Below are 19,658 nucleotides of genomic sequence, written 5' to 3' on the forward strand. Positions count from 1 at the left end.
CATCACATGTGTCCCTGTAATTGTGACTTTAACAGTGAGTCTTAGCAGCAGCAAGTTGCTGGGAATGTCAAGAAAAGAGAAAGCCACACATACCCACTAATTAAAAAAAAAAATTATGAACTATTTTTCCAGAGGGGTTGAGAGGTGCCCCAGTCCTGATGCATCTGGGCCACGTTTGGCAAACGTTCCACTGGCCACACAGAGGCTGCCCTTGCCCCCTCCCCCAAGTGTGGCACGCGCCCCTGACTGGTGCCCGGAGTGGCCTACCAGTTCCTGGGCCCAGAAACCACGCCCTGCCTCTCCTCTCCACCTCCTAGCAGCTGGATGAACCTTCCTCGAGGCCACGTGGGCCGCGACCGCTGTAACAGTACCGACCACTGCTTACTAGAAATCACCTGTAACAAACATTCAAGAATATTCTCGATTCTAAAAAGAAAATGCAAAAATAATTGCCACTCCCTCCCTAATTCTCCCAACGTGGGAGTCTGACCACAGCCCACAGGAGTGTACACACACATCTCTCTGCATTTATCTAGAGTCACACTCCCAGATTCTCTCACCGGAAATCAGAAAACAGAAGTGCAAGAATCTCATGATAAATTGTTGGCCAACTACCACACCTCAAGCATTTGAGTTAACATATTGGATCATAAAGTAGTTCCCTGCCCCCTTATAAATCTCTAAAAATTCTAGTTTCTTAAAAAAAAAAAAAAAGCAACAGTACTATTTACAATTACTTTGACTCTTTTCTAAGCCAGAAGACGACATTGCATACTGAAGACCAGAAGATACAAGCGCGAGCCCTAAGGCACGAACCCTGAGCCTTTAGACAAGATCATCTGGTACCAGCATTAAATGATTAATGAGGAATGAAAGTGGACATTTAAGCAGCAAAATCTGCATCTAATTCATGTGCCCAGAATTTTCAAAGAACCTGACAGCTACAGAGAAGTGACACGGGTCTTCCCACGTGTAACCACAGCTCCCTTCCAAACGGACAGACTGAGCATCTTACTCGTAAAAAATGTAAGTGGAAACTTCAGGTATCAAATGTAGAATATACTTCTGTCTAAAGTTAAAGGCAACATCGACACACACAATTTCAATTCCATTACCTTATTTGCAGGTTTCCTGGCTAATTCACATGGCTCATGTGTCGTCCAAGCTCCTAGGACTTTTAGGGAATAAGCAGCTCTTAGATCCGTAGGGTAAGGGCTCATCAGGTACAAAGAGCTGAGTCGTATTCTTCTTCCATACTACGCTCTAACTCGGACTTCACTTTCATTTTTACAAGAGTTTGCTGTCCATGGTCTATGAACTAGAAGCTACCAAAGTTGTGCTTTGAAACCTCATTCCTGGCAATCCCCCCTCTGGTCTCCTTGTCCGTAGGGGGACACAGAACTAACAGCACCTCATGAATCAAACTATGAAGCCAAACAACAAGCTACTAATTTCCTTTTAAAATGAACAAGCAGACCTCCATCAGGTAAAGCAGCCCAAGGGCTCAACAGCCAGGATCTGCAAATAAAAAGCAAAAGCCTCTGCCGCTGAGGAGGACCATCTGGTGCTAGCGGTTCAGCTCTAAGAACACCACAAGAAAGCAAAGGCAAAATCCCTCTGTCACAGCGTGGTAGCATGATTTGTTTGGAAAGAGCGCTGTTCTCCCCAGTCAGCAGAGCCCACCGGAGAGAAGGCACCCAGCGAGCTCCCTCCGGCCCCAGGGGCTGCTGGAAACCACGCCGGCAGCAGACCCAGAGACCCGGGGGTCGAGCAGCCTTGGGAAGTCTAATCAATACCCTGATTTCAACCTATTAAGAAATCACTTGTGGTCAGTTTAATAAATGAACATTAAAAATCTTCCAAAAAATTTCATTCAAACATATTTTACACATTAGACAGTTCTTAAGAAGGGAGAATACAGGTTCTTGACACTTAACATTTAAAGGTTTTATTGGCCATATTAATCTTCCTCACACAGTTTTCAGTTATCTCTAAGTTCTCAGAATGTCAAAGTAAGAAGAGAAGAAGAGCTGACTACGTCTAAGGGGCTGGGGGGGGGGGGGTCCTGCGGGCTGAGTGCACTCAGGCATCCTTTTTCTCCAGTAAAATTTTGTGCAACTCGTCCGCATCCTCGCCCGTTTTTACCCGGATTAACATGGTGACTGGGGCGGCGGCATTCTTCTCATCGATGGGTGGATTTGGAACGCACACGATGAGGACGTTGTTCTTCCCTGTCCGGGTACATGGCATGTTGGGTGGAATCAGGACATTCAGCAGTATGTTGCCTACATCCAAACAAAGGGGAAAGTACATGAGAATCACGCAAACCGCACGACAGGTCCACGACCGCAGCTTCACGTGCTCCACATGAAATCCAGAAACCTACGCTGAGTGGACCCAGGACCAGAGCCATCAGCAGGGTGGTGAAGAGGGGGATGGGTGCCCTGCCGCACACTCCAGCACTATGTCCCTCAGAGAGGGCCGAGGCCTCACCCTGGAGCCACCGTCCTCTCCCACCCTCCCATGTGCTGTCGCAGCGGCCAGCCCTGTCTGAGGTGTCCATTCTCGCAGTAAAGAAGGAACACGTTAGCACGACCTGCAGCCTCACCAGGTCATTGGAACAAATGCAGAGTGGTTAGTGACAAAACCTTTCTGTTGCAGAGCCAGCACGGCTGACTGGGTAAGAGCGCCATCACGGTGACAGCATCACCCACGAGTCAAGCCCACAGGAAAGACAAGAGCTGCCCAGAAGTTTCTGCAACCCTGCCAGCAGGGCCTAGCGTCACCCATCACTTCCTCTTCAACCCACCCTGGCCCCCAGCACCAGCTCCTCCAGGCACCCCCACCCTGCTTCCAGTGGGTTGTTCTCAGGGTGAGGCTGGGGCGAAGGGGAGCCCGCAATGTGTTAATGGTCATTTCCTATACAAAGCAGATTCTTTTAAATGGTTAATTCCCCTTCTGTGTTTATTAAACCATCCAATTTACCTATAGCTTCCTAGTCACATTTCTAACACAAAGTAAAACAAAAACCATCCTGGTTACTTCTTTTAACACACCTACATTTTCTTACACACTGTTACGCTGGCGCCCAATTAAGTCTGTAAATAATCAGTAAACACAGGATGCATTTGATCTGAATGACTGCTATTCTATCCCCCAAAGCACAACATCTGAAAATCCCAATGACCAGAATCAGCAAGGGCTTTTACATACCATGTAGTTAGCGTTATCTTGTGCTACCTGAGAAACAAGATACCCACCTAAATTGGTGTCTGCCCGCACTAACAGTTGTGTCTTCTGATTCGCTGTAGGTTTTAAATGCAAAGTACCCACACCTTTCTCTTTAAATTCGTTGTCTTTCTTGTAAAAGAGTTTACACCTACGGAGAAAAAGAAGAGAGGCCATCAGATACTCAACAGACAAGTTTTCTAAGAATCGCTGTTCACATTGAGAGGAAATCTTTGATTCAGACTGGGTCTGGGTACAAACCAGAAGAAGAAAGTCTGGTTAGATATTCTAGGACCCCTGCCTATTTCTCCCAACTTAAAAAAAAAAACAAAAACAAAAAAAAACAACACTTTCTGAAGCCACCTATTCTCAATTCAGTCACAACCACAGCTGAACACCGTAACCTTTCTGATGTGCCCCCCTTTGGCCCTGAGCTCAAGAGGCTGACCTGAACAAACACAGGACCCTCTGCCCCGTATCTCTCTTCCCCTTTTTCCTATTTATTTTTGAATTTTCTTTAGGACTCCTCCAATTTTTGATCTACCAAAATACTGAAAATTTTGGAAAACTCTCATGGGCAAGGCCTGACAATAATATTATCAAAAATCTCCCCAGCTGTGTCGCGCATCCCCTTAGGTTGTTAATACACCAAGTAAAACCATTGTCTGCTCCTTTAATTTATTCTAATTAGGAAAAAAATCTTAAGTCAGAGTCACTCCTTTATGTCACCTGCATAATTAAATTTAAAAAGCAAAAGGAGGGCAGCCCGGGTGGCTCAGCAGTTTACCACCACCTCAGCCCAGGGTGTGATCCTGGAGACCATGGGGTCGAGTCCCATGTCGGACTCCCTGCATGGAGCCTGCTTCTCCCTCTGCCTGTGTCTCTGCCTGTGTCTCTGCCTCTCTCTCTCTCTGTGTGTCTCCCTCATGAATAAAATCTTAAAAACAAAAACAAAACCAAAAAACACCAAAGGAACTGTTGGATTCCTAGAAGTTCTCAGAAAGAATTACACTTGGGAATTCCATAGGCTATGGTGATTGTTATGAACACTGCTGACTCTGTCTGAAATTTCTGTATTTAGGAAAATACATTCAGGGAAGCTTCTAAAATGACACAATTGACTCTTTAAATACGTTTGTTAAAAAGTACTAATTTCATTTCAATGGGATGAGATAAAAAAAAAAAAAGGGATGAGATGATTCAAAATTTCTCCTTAGCTTTCTTCTGAAAGCGACAGCTCTCATATAAGAACAAAAATAAACACAGAACCAAAACCACTCTCATCACGGGGTTGTGGGGGGGACAAAGGGCCTATCAGTACGCAGAACTTTTTGGCTGAGAAAACCCACAAAAGCCAAACAGACCTCCAGAAGGGAGATGATACCTCTCGAGGAGGAGCAGTAAAAGTAAAAAAGCAAAGATGAAGCCAACGACGAGGAGACTTTGTACAGGAAGGAGATGGGGTTGGATGGTCAAAGAAAAGCCTGTCTCTAAAGCACTGTAGAAGCCAAGAAAAAACAAAAATACTAGAAAAGAATAGAAATGCCCAGCAGAAAACTTCTAGAATCCGTTTGTTTTCAAATGAACGATCAAGATTTCTCCCTCAGTCCTATCCCAAGAGCAGGCACAGGCCGATCCCCGGAGCCCCTGGGACAGGATGCTCAGCAATTTCTGTGGGGATGAGGTCGCCCTGGAAGCCACCTTCCCCATCTCTGAACACACGCTCACCACATAAGTCCCCAGGACTCTTACTCACTTTTTGGAGTAAAAAGCATCTTCTTCTTTTACTTCAGTAACTACTACTTTGGGTGGCTCATCATTCTCTTCTTCATCTCCGCCTTTTATAAAAACAACACTAACTCAGTAAAATTCAAATCAAGATCTTTAAAATCCTAACCAACGCCTCAACCTAAATTTTCCCTGTAAGCAGGTACAGAAATTGAACACACACACATCTAATGGGGGTGGGAGGAAGGGGGCTCACTGGATTTTAATTATTTTGTGAAAAATCAAAATGACTTTTAATGGGAACATACTTCTCTCTCCTACATGTTAATTTGTAGAAAGCCCTGGAATAAAATATTGTCGATGCTCATGATTCAGTGCACAAATTTTAACAGAAAAATCAACACCCACATATACTCAAGATCTCCCACAGAAAATGAAAATCTCAGGCTTCTAACACCTTTGTCCCCAAATTCTCACATGACCCTGTGTGTGTCATACTAAGGAATAATCAGTATCAGCAATGGCCAAACAAGAGGAAGACAATAAAACTGTTATTGGGGCAGGTTGTCAGAGAAACCAGCCCCAAGCGTGAGCAACCTGCCTCTGCGTGGCCCCACCTCGAGAGGCTCGATACTGGGTGCCCTCCCTGACGGAGTCCCAGCCCCAGCCCGAGCCCCAGCCCCAGGGGAGATCCAAGACATTGATGCAAACTAGCCTCCAGAGAGACGGTCTCAGGACACACACTAGATCAAACAGCAAATCTCAGAAAAACAATTCTGGTGCTTGAACAGGCCAAAGTGAGGAGATTTAAATTCTAAGGCGGCAGTGGCGAGGCTCTCCAGGGCAGGTCGAGGCAGCGAGACTTTCGCAAGCTCACAAGTCTCTCTCGCGCGGAGCAGCCCGGCCACAAGACAAGCAGTGAGGGCATTACTGCCAGGCATCAGGCATCGCATGGGGCCCAAGCGTCCTCCCACATCCCTCCCATGGGCAGCTCCGCTGTTCCTGGGACCGCCCTAGGAGCAGGGCGACTCTTCATCAGTCTTATTTAGGGCAGAGAAATAAAATGGGAGATCTTTATTCTAGGCTTTGTGCTGGAGGACCCTGGCCTGAGGATATGCTCGAAGGAGTGGAAGTTTCGCTCCCAGGAGAAAAACATGATATTCAGTGGCAAACAGGCAACCTCAGTTTTCTTTTGGCCTCAAGTATCAAAAAGGGAACACCTCCCGTGAGATGCACTTTTTAAACTTACAACTAAGTGTCTTCGTGCACAGTATTTGTTCACAACCACCATGGGAAGAGCAGAGACAAGGAGTAAGAACAGGGGTGAAGGGCCTGTGACTCAGGCCTGGTCTGGGGCACTGATGTCCCCCAAGGCAGACACTTCTGGAAAGGTGGCTGTGGTCCAGACACATGGAGGGAAACCCCGTCCATTTGTTCCCCAGAGATGCACAAAGTCTACCTTTTTTATTCACAGTACAGTACTACTTTGTCATGAGACTTCACCTAGATTCAATCTCCCCAATACAAGACACGCCATGGACACTGATGACCACTTCTTCCAGTAAAACACAATTTTCAAACACTATTAACTCACTTAATGTTATGTGCAAAACCATGCATCTAATACTTTTCAAAGTCGCTGTGCCAGATACTGTTATATCCTTCATTTTTATTTTGATATTCTTAATCCTTACAGTAACCCTACAAAACAGGTCTTACTCCGTTTTACAAGAGGCAAATAATAGACTCAAAAGCAGGTGATCAACTTTGTCCGAGATCACATCCAGGAAACGTCGGAGTCACAGCGTGAATCCAGATCCACCTGAATCACAAATCTAAGTTCGTGCCGCTAAACACGAAACTCAGATCTGAAACAGACTTAGGAGGATAAACTTTATTACCTTTGCATTCGCTACTGCCACCTTCAGGTTGTACCTCCAATGTTTTCGTGGAAAATGGTGAAGACACTGATTTATTCTGGGTAAGATCTTTGCCAAATAAACTGGAGTTTCCAGAAGAAAACGAAAATCCAGTTAGTGGGCCGGAGTTTAAGGACCCCAAGACAGAACTATCAATCTTCTTGCCAAAGTTAAACGAGGCACTTGCTGCTCCTACGGGAAGGTCTGTCTTCTTTTCAGATGCGTCCTCTGCCTTGTTGCCAGGAAACAGAAATGTTGACTCTTGCTGCAGTTTTGTTGACCCGAATAGGGAAGGGGACTGTGTTGCAAGTGGCATTTTGTTAGTTTCACTTTCAGAACTCCTGCTGCCACTGCCCCCGTGCTGCTGTTCAATTCCCGCTAGGTATTTCTCGTAGTCTTTAAAGATGGGTGTCAAGTCGCACAGTGGGTTTGTGTTCACGTGCTTCACGATCCAGTCCCGAACAGAACAGTTCAAGGCAGCCAGCTGCTTGTGATAGGCATTGCGGGGGCAGGCTGCACTAGAGGTAAGGCCAGAGGAGGAGGGCTGCTGACTGTCACCATTAGTTTTGGGAGTTAAAATCTTTTTATCAACCAAGGAGGTAGGACCATTTGCAGCAATAGATCCTATAGGAAATTAAAGTTTGAAGAGTTTACTGAAAAGTTGATTGGATTTTATCAAACGGATTTTTATGCTGCTCTGTCTTCATATTTTCTTTTATGGTATCCTAGTTTTGTGACAGTTCAAGAAGTAGGGTGCACATCTAATATTTAGGAACCGGTGATCACAAAAACCAAACTTTCTACACGAACATGGTCTATGATGTGCTTGCATTAACTTCTACAATTTTAAAATAATCTTTTCTTTGAAAAGGATGCCTGCTTACCCCAGAACTGTCACAATAGTTACCATAAAACTTAATCCCCAAGGCTGCAGGGATAAACATGTATTAACGTAGTTAAAATCTTAACAGATCAGAGCAACCGGGTGGCTTCGTTGGTTAAGCATATTCCTTGGATTGAGGTTATGATATCAGAGTCCTGGAACTGAGCCCCGGATTGAGCCCCTCAATGCCTCCCTGCTCAGCAGGGAGTGTGCTTCTCTGACCCTCCCCCCTCTCATGCTCTCTTTCTCTCTTAATAAACTAAAAAAAAAAAAAAAAAACAACCAAACAAAAAAGAAAACAAACAAAAAAACCCCCCAAAAAAAACAAAAACAAAAAAACTTAAAGTGCTGGTTTAGTCACACTAGACATTCTGCCTCATTAAAACAAAACAGTAGACATCTAGAATAACTAGCTAAGTACAATCCAACTAGCCAGGATCACTTCTGCTAACTGAAGGTTGTAGCCCAAGATTCCGTTCTCTGTTGCTAATCCCAAGAGTTCTTGAGCAATTCTCTCAAAACAGCATCAGGCAGTCAATACATCCTGAGTGAAATAAATCTAGACTGGAGGACCCACAAGTTCCTAGTAGGCATGTGCCACACAAAGTCCTTGGGACACACAGGACGAATGAGAATATGGGAAGGCAGGTCTTTACTGAGGGTCCACTAAGAGCTTCCTCTTCTCCTCTGACCCCTTAGGTCAATTCTGAGGGTCATTCTCATTTCACAGTTGAAGCCTGGAGGCTCAGAGGCTAAGGGACTTTACCAGGGTCACAGAGCCAGTGACTGGCAGAGCTGAGGACAGAACCTGGGTCTATTTTGGCTTTAAAGCCTGTGCTGTACTCTCTCGACAAACAGCCAACATCTCTCTAATTTCCATCCCTTTCATTATTACCCTGTTTCTGCTCATGTAGTCCCAGGACCCAGGATAAAGTATGAGAAAACATCTCTGCAAAGTTATTTTTCAGAGTGTCTTCACATATGTGACCGGAGTGGGGGAGCACCTACTCACCAAAGGCTGCCTTGCTCTCTGTTGCTGTCCTTGCACTGGAGAAGGGAGAGGCGCTAGTTATGCTGCTTCCATTAGACAGTCCTTCCAAAGGCTTTCCTCCAGCACCATTACCAAATCCAGAAAACCCTCCTCCTCCAGAAGGTACAACCAAACCTTTAAAACCTTTAAAGGCCCCTCCACTATCAGACTGAAACACAAAGAAAGGACACACATTAGATGACTGTATTTCATACTAAATAAGTGAGTGACAATACCATGTTGGCTGAGTAATACCCAGAACCCTCAGGCGACCATCATTGGAGGGAAACGAGCAGCATGTTGCAGAGACAGGGCATGAGACCGATTTTACTCTTAATGATAGCTCTGCAATCCAAAGCTGCCTTCCTGAAACAGCCATAAAGGATAGTGATTTACAGCGAACTTGTTTTTAAAAATATATTTAAGATACAAAAGGTAAAAAAAGGTAATGAAATATATTTGTGCACACAGCCTCAGAACTATAACTAAAAACAAACGTTCTAAGACAAATAAATCCCAAATAAAACATTTTTGTTCACTACTCAAAGACCATTAGCCTAAGTAAGGAAGCTTGTAGAAACGTCAAGTCAGGTTCAATGAAGGTATCTCACCCACTTTCCTATGACTTCCTAAAGCATTTCTGTAGCTGATGGCCTACGGTAACGTGAGCAGTTGACTCTCAAATCTAGATCTTCCCTTGGTGGAAAAACCCAGAAGCAACATTTTACTCTCAATTTTCCTGCTACTTCCATAGCAAGGTCCTTCTAATAGACCCTTCCCACTGTCGCCAGTTTGTTCATATCTCCTGATGCTCTGGAAATAGCTAGCACTCCTTATGAGCTTCTAAACCTGTTCTCTGCCCCTGCAAACTCTCAGAGAAACGTTCCTCAGTTTACACTGCTCTGCTAGAGTTACCTTTCTTTTTTCATTCAAAATTTGTGGCTACACCTCAGTGGGCATGAACTGCTTCCCGGATTCAAGATGCAAGGGAGGCTCTAGGACATATTCTCAAAAACACATCATGGAATACATGCTTCCAAATTTCCAAGGGAGTGCATAAACCTTAGGTTTTCACACAAATGAATTATAATCATGATCTAAAAACATTTTCTCGGGGGATCCCTGGGTGGCTCAGCGGTTTAGTGCCTGCCTCTGGCCCAGGGTGTGATCCTGGAGTCCCAGGATCAAGTCCCATATCTGGCTCCCTCATGGAGCCTGCTTCTCCCTCTGCCTGTGTCTCTGCCTCTCTGTGTCTCTCATGAATGGATAAATAAAATCTTTAAAAATAATAAAAAAAAAATAAAATAAAACATTTTCTGAATGGGTCGGTTAGCCTAATATTATTGCATAGTTTTCAAACACCAAAAGTTTCAATCACATCCATAGGAACTTCGGACGGTTACTGACCATGGATACAATTGTGGCAATAAAATTAGGCCAAAAATGCAAAATCTTCACTTGTATGAATTTTAATGTGTATGATGAATATAGCTTAAGCCTGACACTCTAATTTGATTTTTGATGACTCAATATCCCAAACACACCAAACTGATAGCTACCATTTTATAACAGTATTCCACGGACAAAGTGAAAAGCTGCAAGTGGCTCCTCAGAGCCTTTTATTCTGCATGAGATTTAAAAACCACAGGATATTTATAGTTATTTTAGAAATTGCTGACAGTAAATTGGCTCTAGAATCATCACAAAAATTTAAGAACCACTGGTTTAAAAAAAAAAAAAGGAATAGGAGTCATTTAGAAAAAGAGTAAAAATGAACAAAGAGCTGTCCACTTGGGCTCCACGGAACTGACACATTCCTGTGCCTGACAGTCTCCCACACTTCTTTCTCTCCAGGGCACTCAGAGAAAAATAAGAACTATATACTCAACGTGTCTCTTCCATCATTAGGATGCAAGATCCACCAGGCATGGATATTTTACTTACTCCTGTTTTTACACACCACTGTATCTCCAGGACTTGGGAGATCTGTTGAGTGAATGCACAAATGCATGACAGGTGAGCCTTGAACAACATGGGGGCCAGGTGCACCAACCTCCCTCCCTCATCAAATAACAACAACAAAAAAATCCCACTTCTCAATGGACCCAGGAAATTCACACCCATGTTGTTCAATAGTCAACTGTGTATGGGAAAAGCCACATTTCAGATGATGTTAACATTTATTATACATGTTCTAAAAGTTATAGCTGAAATGACACGTGGATTTCAACTACCCATTTGCATTTCCTTGAACAGCCATGGGATGGGGTCCTCCAACCTGCTTCTCTTGGACCAAGTCTGGATTTGGTCTGTACGGTTTCTACTTCTTCAGTCATTCATCCAAGGCGGGGCCATCTGCACTTGAGGTGGCCTTCCTTGGGCTTCTCAGTCTACATCACGAGCTGCCACTCTCAGCTACCCCCTGGTTTCAACCTCCTGCATGGTGACAACTCCCAGAGCTACATCCTGCTGTCACCCCTCCTCCTGCTCCAAGCAACCACCCACACATGTGGTCGTCTTCTACAGAACTTCACTTGAGTGTACCCCAGTCCCTCAAAATACGTTTCCCCAAGTAAGCCAATCACTTCCCCCCTAACTAAGCTGTCTTTCCTGATGCATCTTCACCAGGAGAGAGCCATCACACTTCGCCAGGCTCAATACCTACATCTAACTTGTCAGCAGTCCTTCAAGAATGAAATCAGACCAGAGGAAACTTGGAATAAAAAAACTGAACAGCGGGCAGCCCCAGTGGCGCAGCAGTTTAGCGCCGCCTGCAGCCCAGGGTGTGATCTGGAGACCCTGGATCGAGTCCCACGTCAGGCTCTCTGCATGGAGCCTGCTTGTATCTCTGCCTCTCTCTCTCTCTGCCCCTACATCTCTATGAATAAATAGATAAAATCTTAAAAAAAAAAAAAAAAAAAAAAAAAAAACTGAACAGCTGCCACCCGGGATGCTCAAACCAGCTTCTCCAGCCTGACAACAGGTGTCTAGGCCACCAAGTCAGCACTCAGGTGTGTGCAAGGTATGTGAGGGCTGAGGACTGCACTGTGGGGAAGAGTTGTTAACTATGGAGTGGTCGGTGAATGTGGACCACACCATTTCAATTCAAGAGGCACAACTCATCTTTTACCCTTGTAAACCTGGGAAGAAAACATTGTAACAGACTCAATTAGGAAAAAATCTATACGTGAAATGCTTCTGTTACAGATTAAGGACTCCCTGCCCACACCCAGGGAGCAGACGAGACTACCAAAACACCTTGCTTTCCTACTTCCTTACTCCACCCGCCACTCTTCTTCACACTGTTTTCTCCTCCTCTTATTGCCACTCAGCTTGAATTTGTATAGATCAATGGTTTATTTCTGCACCTGGTAAGGTGTGCATCTCATACTTAATTGTTTTCTATCTCCCATGGTCCATCTCAAGGATTTTCACAAGTGGAGTAAGCATTTTAAAAAGCATTTATCGATCTGACCGGTCCCAGGGGTAGAAATGCTCTGCAATCGTAAATCAAATTAGTGTTTAATACCAAAAGCTGTAAGAAAACACTCACTTCAAATCCAACATTTCTACGCTTTGCTTTCTTTATGGCTCTATTCTTCAAGACTTCCTCACTGGCCACTGAGAATGTTCCCACCTGCAGATGTACAAATTAAATAGTGGTAAGATGAGGCTCAAAAGAAGAAACACTAAACAAAAAAGTCTGACCAAACTTATTTTCATGTCTGCTGGTTAATACTGGTAACAAATTATGGAGAGGGCACAGTTACAATAAAGTTCACGTCTGTTATCTATCTTGTGAATCCCAAAGCTACTTAGGCGAATCAGAAATCTCCCAGATCAATACAAACCCAGCTTTGACTCACAATCCAGAGAGGAGTGATTCAAACACAGGAAAGTTTTGACAAGATTAAGACTGTCAAAAGTTTGGTAGAGGGCCACCTGGGGGCACTCAATCAGATGAGCCTCAGATTCTTGATTTCAGCTCAGGTCCTGTGTGATCTCAGGGTCCTGAGATCAAGCCCTGCGTTGGGTTTCCTGCTCAGTGTGGAGTCTGCCTGAGATTCTCTCCCTCTCCTTTTGACCCCCCTGACTCCCCATTTACTCTAAAAGTCAATAAACAAAATCTAAAAAAAAAAAAAAAATTGTAGAAAACTGTTCAGGACCAGTTCTTCAAATTTCAAATATATTCAAAAATATGAATAAAACTTAGAACAAAAATCCAATTTTAAGAAGCAAAATCTATTTCTCAAAAGCCTAAAGTTACCTTAAAGATCATGGACAGCTGGTAAGAGAGCCAGTTCTAAAACCCAGATGCCCAAATCTAGGATCTTACAGTTTTCAAAAACAAATTTTATTTTTATCACATATGCACATGATTTTTCAGAGAAACCTCGCCCATCTGTCCATCATCCCAAAGACCACTGGTGTACCCAGGACTCTAAGTGACCCTGTTGGAAAGCTACTGCTTTTCCCAGTAGCTAAAAGTACTATGTCCACAATCAGGAATTTGCTAAAGATCTTTGACTTTATTTCAATCCTTCTTTTACCCTATAGAGCTGGCATAAAATACTTTCTATAAGAAGCTGTCTCTGTAGCTATTTCAGATAACATTAAACTTAAAGAAGGGACTTACAGAAGGGACTTTCTGGCTACACTTGTCCTCAATTCAATGTAACGTCCTTTCAGACTCATTAGAATTTATCTAAATGGAAGTCCTTTCGTTCCTGAAATATGTTAATGTCCAAGCAAATCATCATACGGTAATCTTGAATCTTACTAGATCCAGAATGTTAGCGCTTTGCATAAGACCTGGAAAAAACAGCTACCAAAGAGCTGGTTAAAAAGCACCAAGTCAGTTAGAAATGTTAAAAAACCTTGTCAAAATATTAACATAGTTGTGATTTTGGTTTTCCTAAACATATTAATTTGCATATTTATAAAGGAAAAAAATGTTTATACTACAAGATTGATTCAGAAAGGAAAATGGTTTAAGAATAAGCTTGGAAACACACTTTTGCAGATTTCTTCTTCTTCTTTTAACTTTGTGCTATTCTATTAACTTGAAAGACTAACTTGGTTACAGATTTCTTTAGTGAACTGGCCAGGGAGCATCAAACTACTGATGAGGCACTACAAATGCAGCTGTGTTCTACTCTTTGTAAGAAAAAAATTAAAATATTTCCTCAGGGAAGACCATTTTTATTTTGTTAGGAAAGAAACTAGGTCAATCTAAATTCTATTCCAATTAATCTAAATGTTGGGGGGTTGGATGGGGGGGGCTCTCAGATCTGTGCAAACATGGAATAAGACAGGCCTCCAAGAGGCATTAGAGTACAGGAAAAGACCTTAATCTGAAATCTCAAATTATGGATATGGCAGACTGAGATGGCACGGGGTGGTGTACCATTTCTCAAGTTTGGGCACTGGCGCCATGCTAAGTTCATGACTAGATCACTGATTCACTCTTCAGTCTTGGTTAAAACTATAGGTTTAGAATGCAGCAAGTACATGAAATTCAGAAAGGTGCTTCTACAAAGGAGAATATTTCAGGGATAGGCACTACTGAAAAAAGACACTCAAATGTAATTAATAAATTTCTCTACTAAATACAGGTCATAAGAAACCAGACTATTTTCTATTTAGGCTTTTTAAAAGACTTTAATTTTACTACAAAATCTTCCTGAGGAATTGCCAAAACGAATTTAAATTTAGAAGTGGCAGGAAATCATTCTCAGAAAAACATCTTACCTCTTCTGCTTCATCTTCTTGATCCCAATTCCTATCTGTCAATTCCTTTTCAGCAATTCTTTTGGCCATATTTTCAAATCTAAGTTAAAAGTAAAAAGAAGTGAAAAGTGCTTTTCTAGACCAAGATATAAGAATTTACAAAGAATATTTTTAAAAGATTTATATGATAGAGAAAGATGGTGTGAGCGAGCACAAGCAAGAATGGCAGCAGAGGAGAGAGGGAAGGGGGGAGAGAGGAAGAGAGGGAAGAGAGGAGGAGAGGGGGAGGGAGAGAGAGGGAGAGGGAGAAAGAGAGAGAGAATATGAATGAGAATATCCAAAGCAGACTCTGTACTGAGCATGGAGCCTAATGCAGGGCTTGATCCCCTGAGGTCATGACATGAGAGGAAACCAAGAGTTGGACAGCTTAGCTGACTGTACCACCCAGGCACCCCAAGAATTTACAAAAAATTTTTAAAAATTCATTCTAGCATGTAACGAGATTAAAAAAAATTCCTGATATCAGGGGAAGTGCCTTAATGAGAACTTTACAACAGTGTTATTAGGCTCCCAGTGTTACATGTACAATAAAGAATTATGGAAGTAGGCAATGCAGGTCTTCTAAGGAACTGGCACTCTTTCTGAACAACGCTAAACCAAATCCATTTAAAAGAAGTTAAAATAAAACACTTTTAAAAATGTGAAATCTTAAGTACTGTATACGTAATCAACAAGTGCTAAATTTACTCTACGCAAATTACAATTATAGTCTTGCTACAGGCAAAACTTAAAATGCTCTTAAAGATGATCCAAAAAAAAAAAAAAAAAAGATGATCCAATAAAGAAGTTCATCCTTAGATAAGAATTTTAATAAGGCACTGGAAATACTTTCACAGCACGAGTACTCTGCTTTATTGAGGACGTAAATTTCCCAAGACTGAACATTTAATTACCCCAAATTGTATACTGCTAAGCTAGAACATCATGTAAAAGTTTAAAATGTAATTAATACACATGTGTTAACACTGAAAACTTATAAAAGAATAAGCCATCAGCTTAACTCCTCTAAAGCCACCATGTCCCAGGGAAGAGGAGGAGACAGGGACCAACTTTACTCTCTGTAGATACACGCACCTAACCAGAGAGGGTGCTAGTACCCAGCCCTTATAACTTGCAGTGTTTTCTGATCCTAACATATATTCTTTGCTCTAAACAGCAAAAATAGCACAACAACCAATAGAGAGCTCCACTCTAAGTGCTGTGCTGGCTTGTTCTCTAACTCACCAGCTGAATGGACCAAAAGACCCTCCATTTCCCACTTTGTCCTGGGCAAGTGGGAAGTTCATTCAGAGTTCCTGAAACCTGTGTAGACTCCTGATGGTCTTTACCCACTCTCTTGTCTCAACACCACAAACCACCAGAGTCAGTTCCTAGAATTTCATGATTACTAAGATACACTTTCACACACTGCCTATTTCCCTTTAGTATCTATGAAATAAAATTCAGACATTGACATTCCAAAGTCCTTTAATATCTGACCTCCTGTAAGCATAACTACATTGGGCATTTTCAGCTTTTAATAATATCCTAATAATGTCTGAACTTTTCTATACAAAGATGTACATGGTTTTTTCCCTGATCATAAAATAAATGGCTTTCAAGTCCACGATGCTAACACAAAGTAGGAAGGATACTCAGCCATTATCTGCAAATCCCTCTTTTTAAGGTCTCCCCCTCAAATACCTGGCCAGATTTTGCCATTAATCTTGGTCATTCAGATACAAGCAAGCAAAACCCTTTCAGACCCATTTCCTTACTGAACTTCCACTGTTGAGAGGCCTGGTCTCTGCGCGGGCTCTTTCCCTAGTCAGTAACTAACACCTCCACCGGGGGGCAGAAGAGAGGAGAAGTTGAAGGAGTCCTTTTTGCTAAGTTATTAAGGCAAAAAGGGGGTGGAGCTGAAGTGCAAACTGTAATGAAACTGTCACATCTAGTCAGGCCCACAAGTGAAAGATAACCAGGGGAGTACAACCACCAAAACCAAACAGCTGCTCCCCCAGACTACTGGCCACCTAACCACAGGGCAGGGATCTCCCTTTTGCTTCCGGCTCTACTCCCATTGCTCCAAATCTGCGGCTCAGCTCACAGCAGGTGCTCCAGCAAGTGGCTGGTAGATCTGGGGCCCTACTTATTTTAGAGAATACTACAAGATGCTGGCATCTCGGTTTTGCCATTTTCTTGCTAAACCTCTGACAAGTCATTTAAAACTGCTATGACTGACTCATTTTCATCTGTAGAAGAGGAAGGCGTTGGGAAAATTAAGGAAGATAAATTGAAAACTTAGTTCAGAACACTGCCCGGAACAGAGAAAGGGCTTAATAAACATTATTACAGACACAAGTTTTGTTAGAAGCAAAGGCTACAAAATACTACTTTTCCCCAATAACGTATGAAGCATAGGGTAGAAAAAGAGAATTATGAGCCAGGCTTTAAAATATATTTTAGCGGGCAGCCCCGGTGGCGCAGCGGTTTAGCGCGGCCTGCAGCCCGGGGTGTGATCCTGGAGACCCAGAATCAAGTCCCACATCGGGCTTCCTGCCCTCCCTCTGCCTGTCTCTGCCTCTCTCTTTGCTCTCTCTGAATGAATAAATAAATCTTAAAAAAATAAAATAAAATAAAATAATTTTAGCAAATCTGTATTCTATTTCAAAGTAGGATGATCCAGATAGTATTTTTTTTTTTTCAGATAGTATTTTTTATGCAAAAAGAGGAGGGGAAAAAAATCTCTGGGAAGTACTCAGAACAAGGCCCAGCACCAAAAAGTCTTCCGTTTTGGCTACAGTTAAGCATTTAGGGGTGCCTGGCTAGCTGACTGGTGGAGCATGCGGCTCTCCAACTCGGGGTTGTGAGGTCCAGCCCCGCCGTGGGTGTCCAGATTACTTAAAAACAAAATTGTAAAAAAAAAAAAAAAAAAAGAAAAAAGAAAAATAATTAAGGCTTGTGGTTAAAGAGGCACCAAATTTTAAAATGATTCCTAGGTATGAAGTACTGATAGGAAATTGAGAGTACTCGTTATTGGAGAAAACTATTATTTGTGCCTGATAGTGTTCCGTGGTCTCTGCCACCAGGTGCTGCCTCCACCTCGGGGTTGAACTTCAGACACCAGTTTACCCTGAGACGAGAACAGGTGTGACCATACTTGACGGAGAGAGAAAAAGAGAAAGGGGGGGGGGCGCGGAGCCCGGAGACTGGAAGGCTGCGGAAGGTGAAGTCTCAAAACTGCTTAACAGGGCAGAGCACAGGGGTGACCGGCAGCCCGGGACTGCGGAGGGAAGCAAGGCCCCGGCGTAGGCAGCGGGCAGGGACGGGAGACCGCCGAGGGGAAGCCCCAGGGGGGACCCGACGCGGCGGCCGGGGCCCAGGCCCGCTCTGCACCATGGTCACTGCACCGGGCCGACCCCAACCCGGCCCCGGCCACACTCCAACCCGGCTTTCCTCCCCTCCCCCCCCCCCCCCCCCCCGCCCCGGGTCCCTCCTCCCCAGGTCTCACTCCCCCCACCCAGACCCCAGCTCCCCCTCCCAGGTCCCTCCTTCCCCAGGCCCCATCCCGAATCCGGCCTCCGCGGGCTCGGCCCCCTACTCAGCCCGGGTCCCCCCCCACCCCAGGTCCCTCCGCCCCACCCCAGGTCCCTCCTCCCCGGGTCCCTCCTCCCCAAGTCCCCCCTCCCCCGACCCTAGGTCCCTCCTCCCCGGTTCCCCCCCCGACCCCAGGTCCCTCCTCCCCGGTCCCTCCTCCCCCCCACCCTAGGTCCTTCCTCCCCAGGTCCCCCCCCTCGACCCCAGGTCTCTCCTCCCCGTCCCTCCTCCCCAAGTCCCCCCTCCCCCGACCCTAGGTCTCTCCTCCCCGGGTCCCTCCTCCCCAGGTCCCCCACCCCACCCCAGGTCCCTCCTCCCCAAGTCCCCCCTCCCCCTCAACCCTAGGTCCCTCCTCCCCGGGTCCCCCCCACCCCACCCCAGGTCCCTCCTCCCCAAGTCCCCCCTCCCCCTCAACCCTAGGTCCCTCCTCCCCGGGTCCCCCACCCCACCCCAGGTCCCTCCTCCCCAAGTCCCCCCTCCCCCGACCCTAGGTCCCTCCTCCCCGGGTCCCTCCTCCCCAGGTCCCCCACCCCACCCCAGGTCCCTCCTCCCCAAGTCCCCCCTCCCCCGACCCTAGGTCCCTCCTCCCCGGGTCCCTCCTCCCCAGGTCCCCCACCCCACCCCAGGTCCCTCCTCCCCAAGTCCCCCCCTCCCCCTCGACCCTAGGTCCCTCCTCCCCGGGTCCCCCACCCCACCCCAGGTCCCTCCTCCCCAAGTCCCCCCTCCCCCGACCCTAGGTCCCTCCTCCCCAAGTCCCCCCCTCCCCCTCGACCCTAGGTCCCTCCTCCCCGGGTCCCCCACCCCACCCCAGGTCCCTCCTCCCCAAGTCCCCCCGTCCCCCCTCCCCCCGACCCCAGGTCCCTCCCCGCCAGGTACTCCCGGCCTCCCCAGGTCCCTCCTCCCCAGGCCCCATCCCGAGCCGGGACCCGGCCTCCTCCGCGGGCTCGCCGCCCCCCGCCCCCCGCTCACGCTGCCGCCGCCTCTCACCTGCCGGGCGCCCGCCGGGGGCCCTCTCCGGGTGCGGGCGCGGTGCAAGCCGGCTGCGGGACGACGAGCAGGTGCGGGCGCCGCTGCGGGACACGAGCAGGTGCGGGCGCCGGCGCGGGCCTCGGGGATGAGGCGGCCGCCGGCCGGGGTGAGCGCGCCTGGCCGCGCCGGGGTTCTCCGAGAGCTTGGTGGTCAGCAAGCCCCGGGCCGCAAGCACCATGTCCTCCAGGGGCCGCGCCTCTCCGTGCCCGGCGGCGGGGGAGGGCAGTCCGCTCAGCCAGAGGCCGCCGGAGGAGCCGCGACCGGCGGGCTCCGGGCCGCCATCTTACAACTCCGCTCTACCCCGCCCGACCCGACGCTATAAAAAGGGAGGAAAGAAACGCCCGCGTCCAGCCACTGCGCAGGCGCGCCGGCCGCAGCCCGCGGGACCTCCCTCCGCCGGCCGTGGAGCTACACGCGGCGCAGGCGCTCTGCGGCCTGGAAAAAAACCGTCGCCGGGAGGAGCGCGCCCGTCTCG

The 19,658-nt window shown here is 46.1% G+C and overlaps 1 protein-coding gene across 1 annotated transcript in view; it reads right to left on the reverse strand.

Moving 5' to 3' along the window:
• Positions 1 to 19,613, reverse strand: part of NUP50 (nucleoporin 50) — a 20,819-nt gene extending 1,206 nt beyond the window's left edge. Inside the window, exons 1-8 of the mRNA XM_026017302.2 lie at positions 19,142 to 19,613; positions 14,540 to 14,618; positions 12,342 to 12,425; positions 8,771 to 8,957; positions 6,858 to 7,499; positions 4,985 to 5,066; positions 3,261 to 3,379; positions 1 to 2,285 (exon numbers count right to left, since the gene is read on the reverse strand). The exon at positions 1 to 2,285 is cut by the window's left edge and continues 1,206 nt beyond it. Of these exons, the coding sequence (XP_025873087.1) occupies positions 2,083 to 2,285; positions 3,261 to 3,379; positions 4,985 to 5,066; positions 6,858 to 7,499; positions 8,771 to 8,957; positions 12,342 to 12,425; positions 14,540 to 14,608 (1,386 nt within the window). The 5' untranslated portion in view covers positions 14,609 to 14,618; positions 19,142 to 19,613 and the 3' untranslated portion in view covers positions 1 to 2,082. The remainder of the gene's footprint in view (positions 2,286 to 3,260; positions 3,380 to 4,984; positions 5,067 to 6,857; positions 7,500 to 8,770; positions 8,958 to 12,341; positions 12,426 to 14,539; positions 14,619 to 19,141) is intronic.
• Positions 19,614 to 19,658: the final 45 nt, after the last annotated feature.

Source organism: Vulpes vulpes, chromosome 16 (genome assembly GCF_048418805.1).
Source record: "Vulpes vulpes isolate BD-2025 chromosome 16, VulVul3, whole genome shotgun sequence".
Taxonomy (NCBI): Eukaryota; Metazoa; Chordata; class Mammalia; order Carnivora; family Canidae; genus Vulpes; species Vulpes vulpes.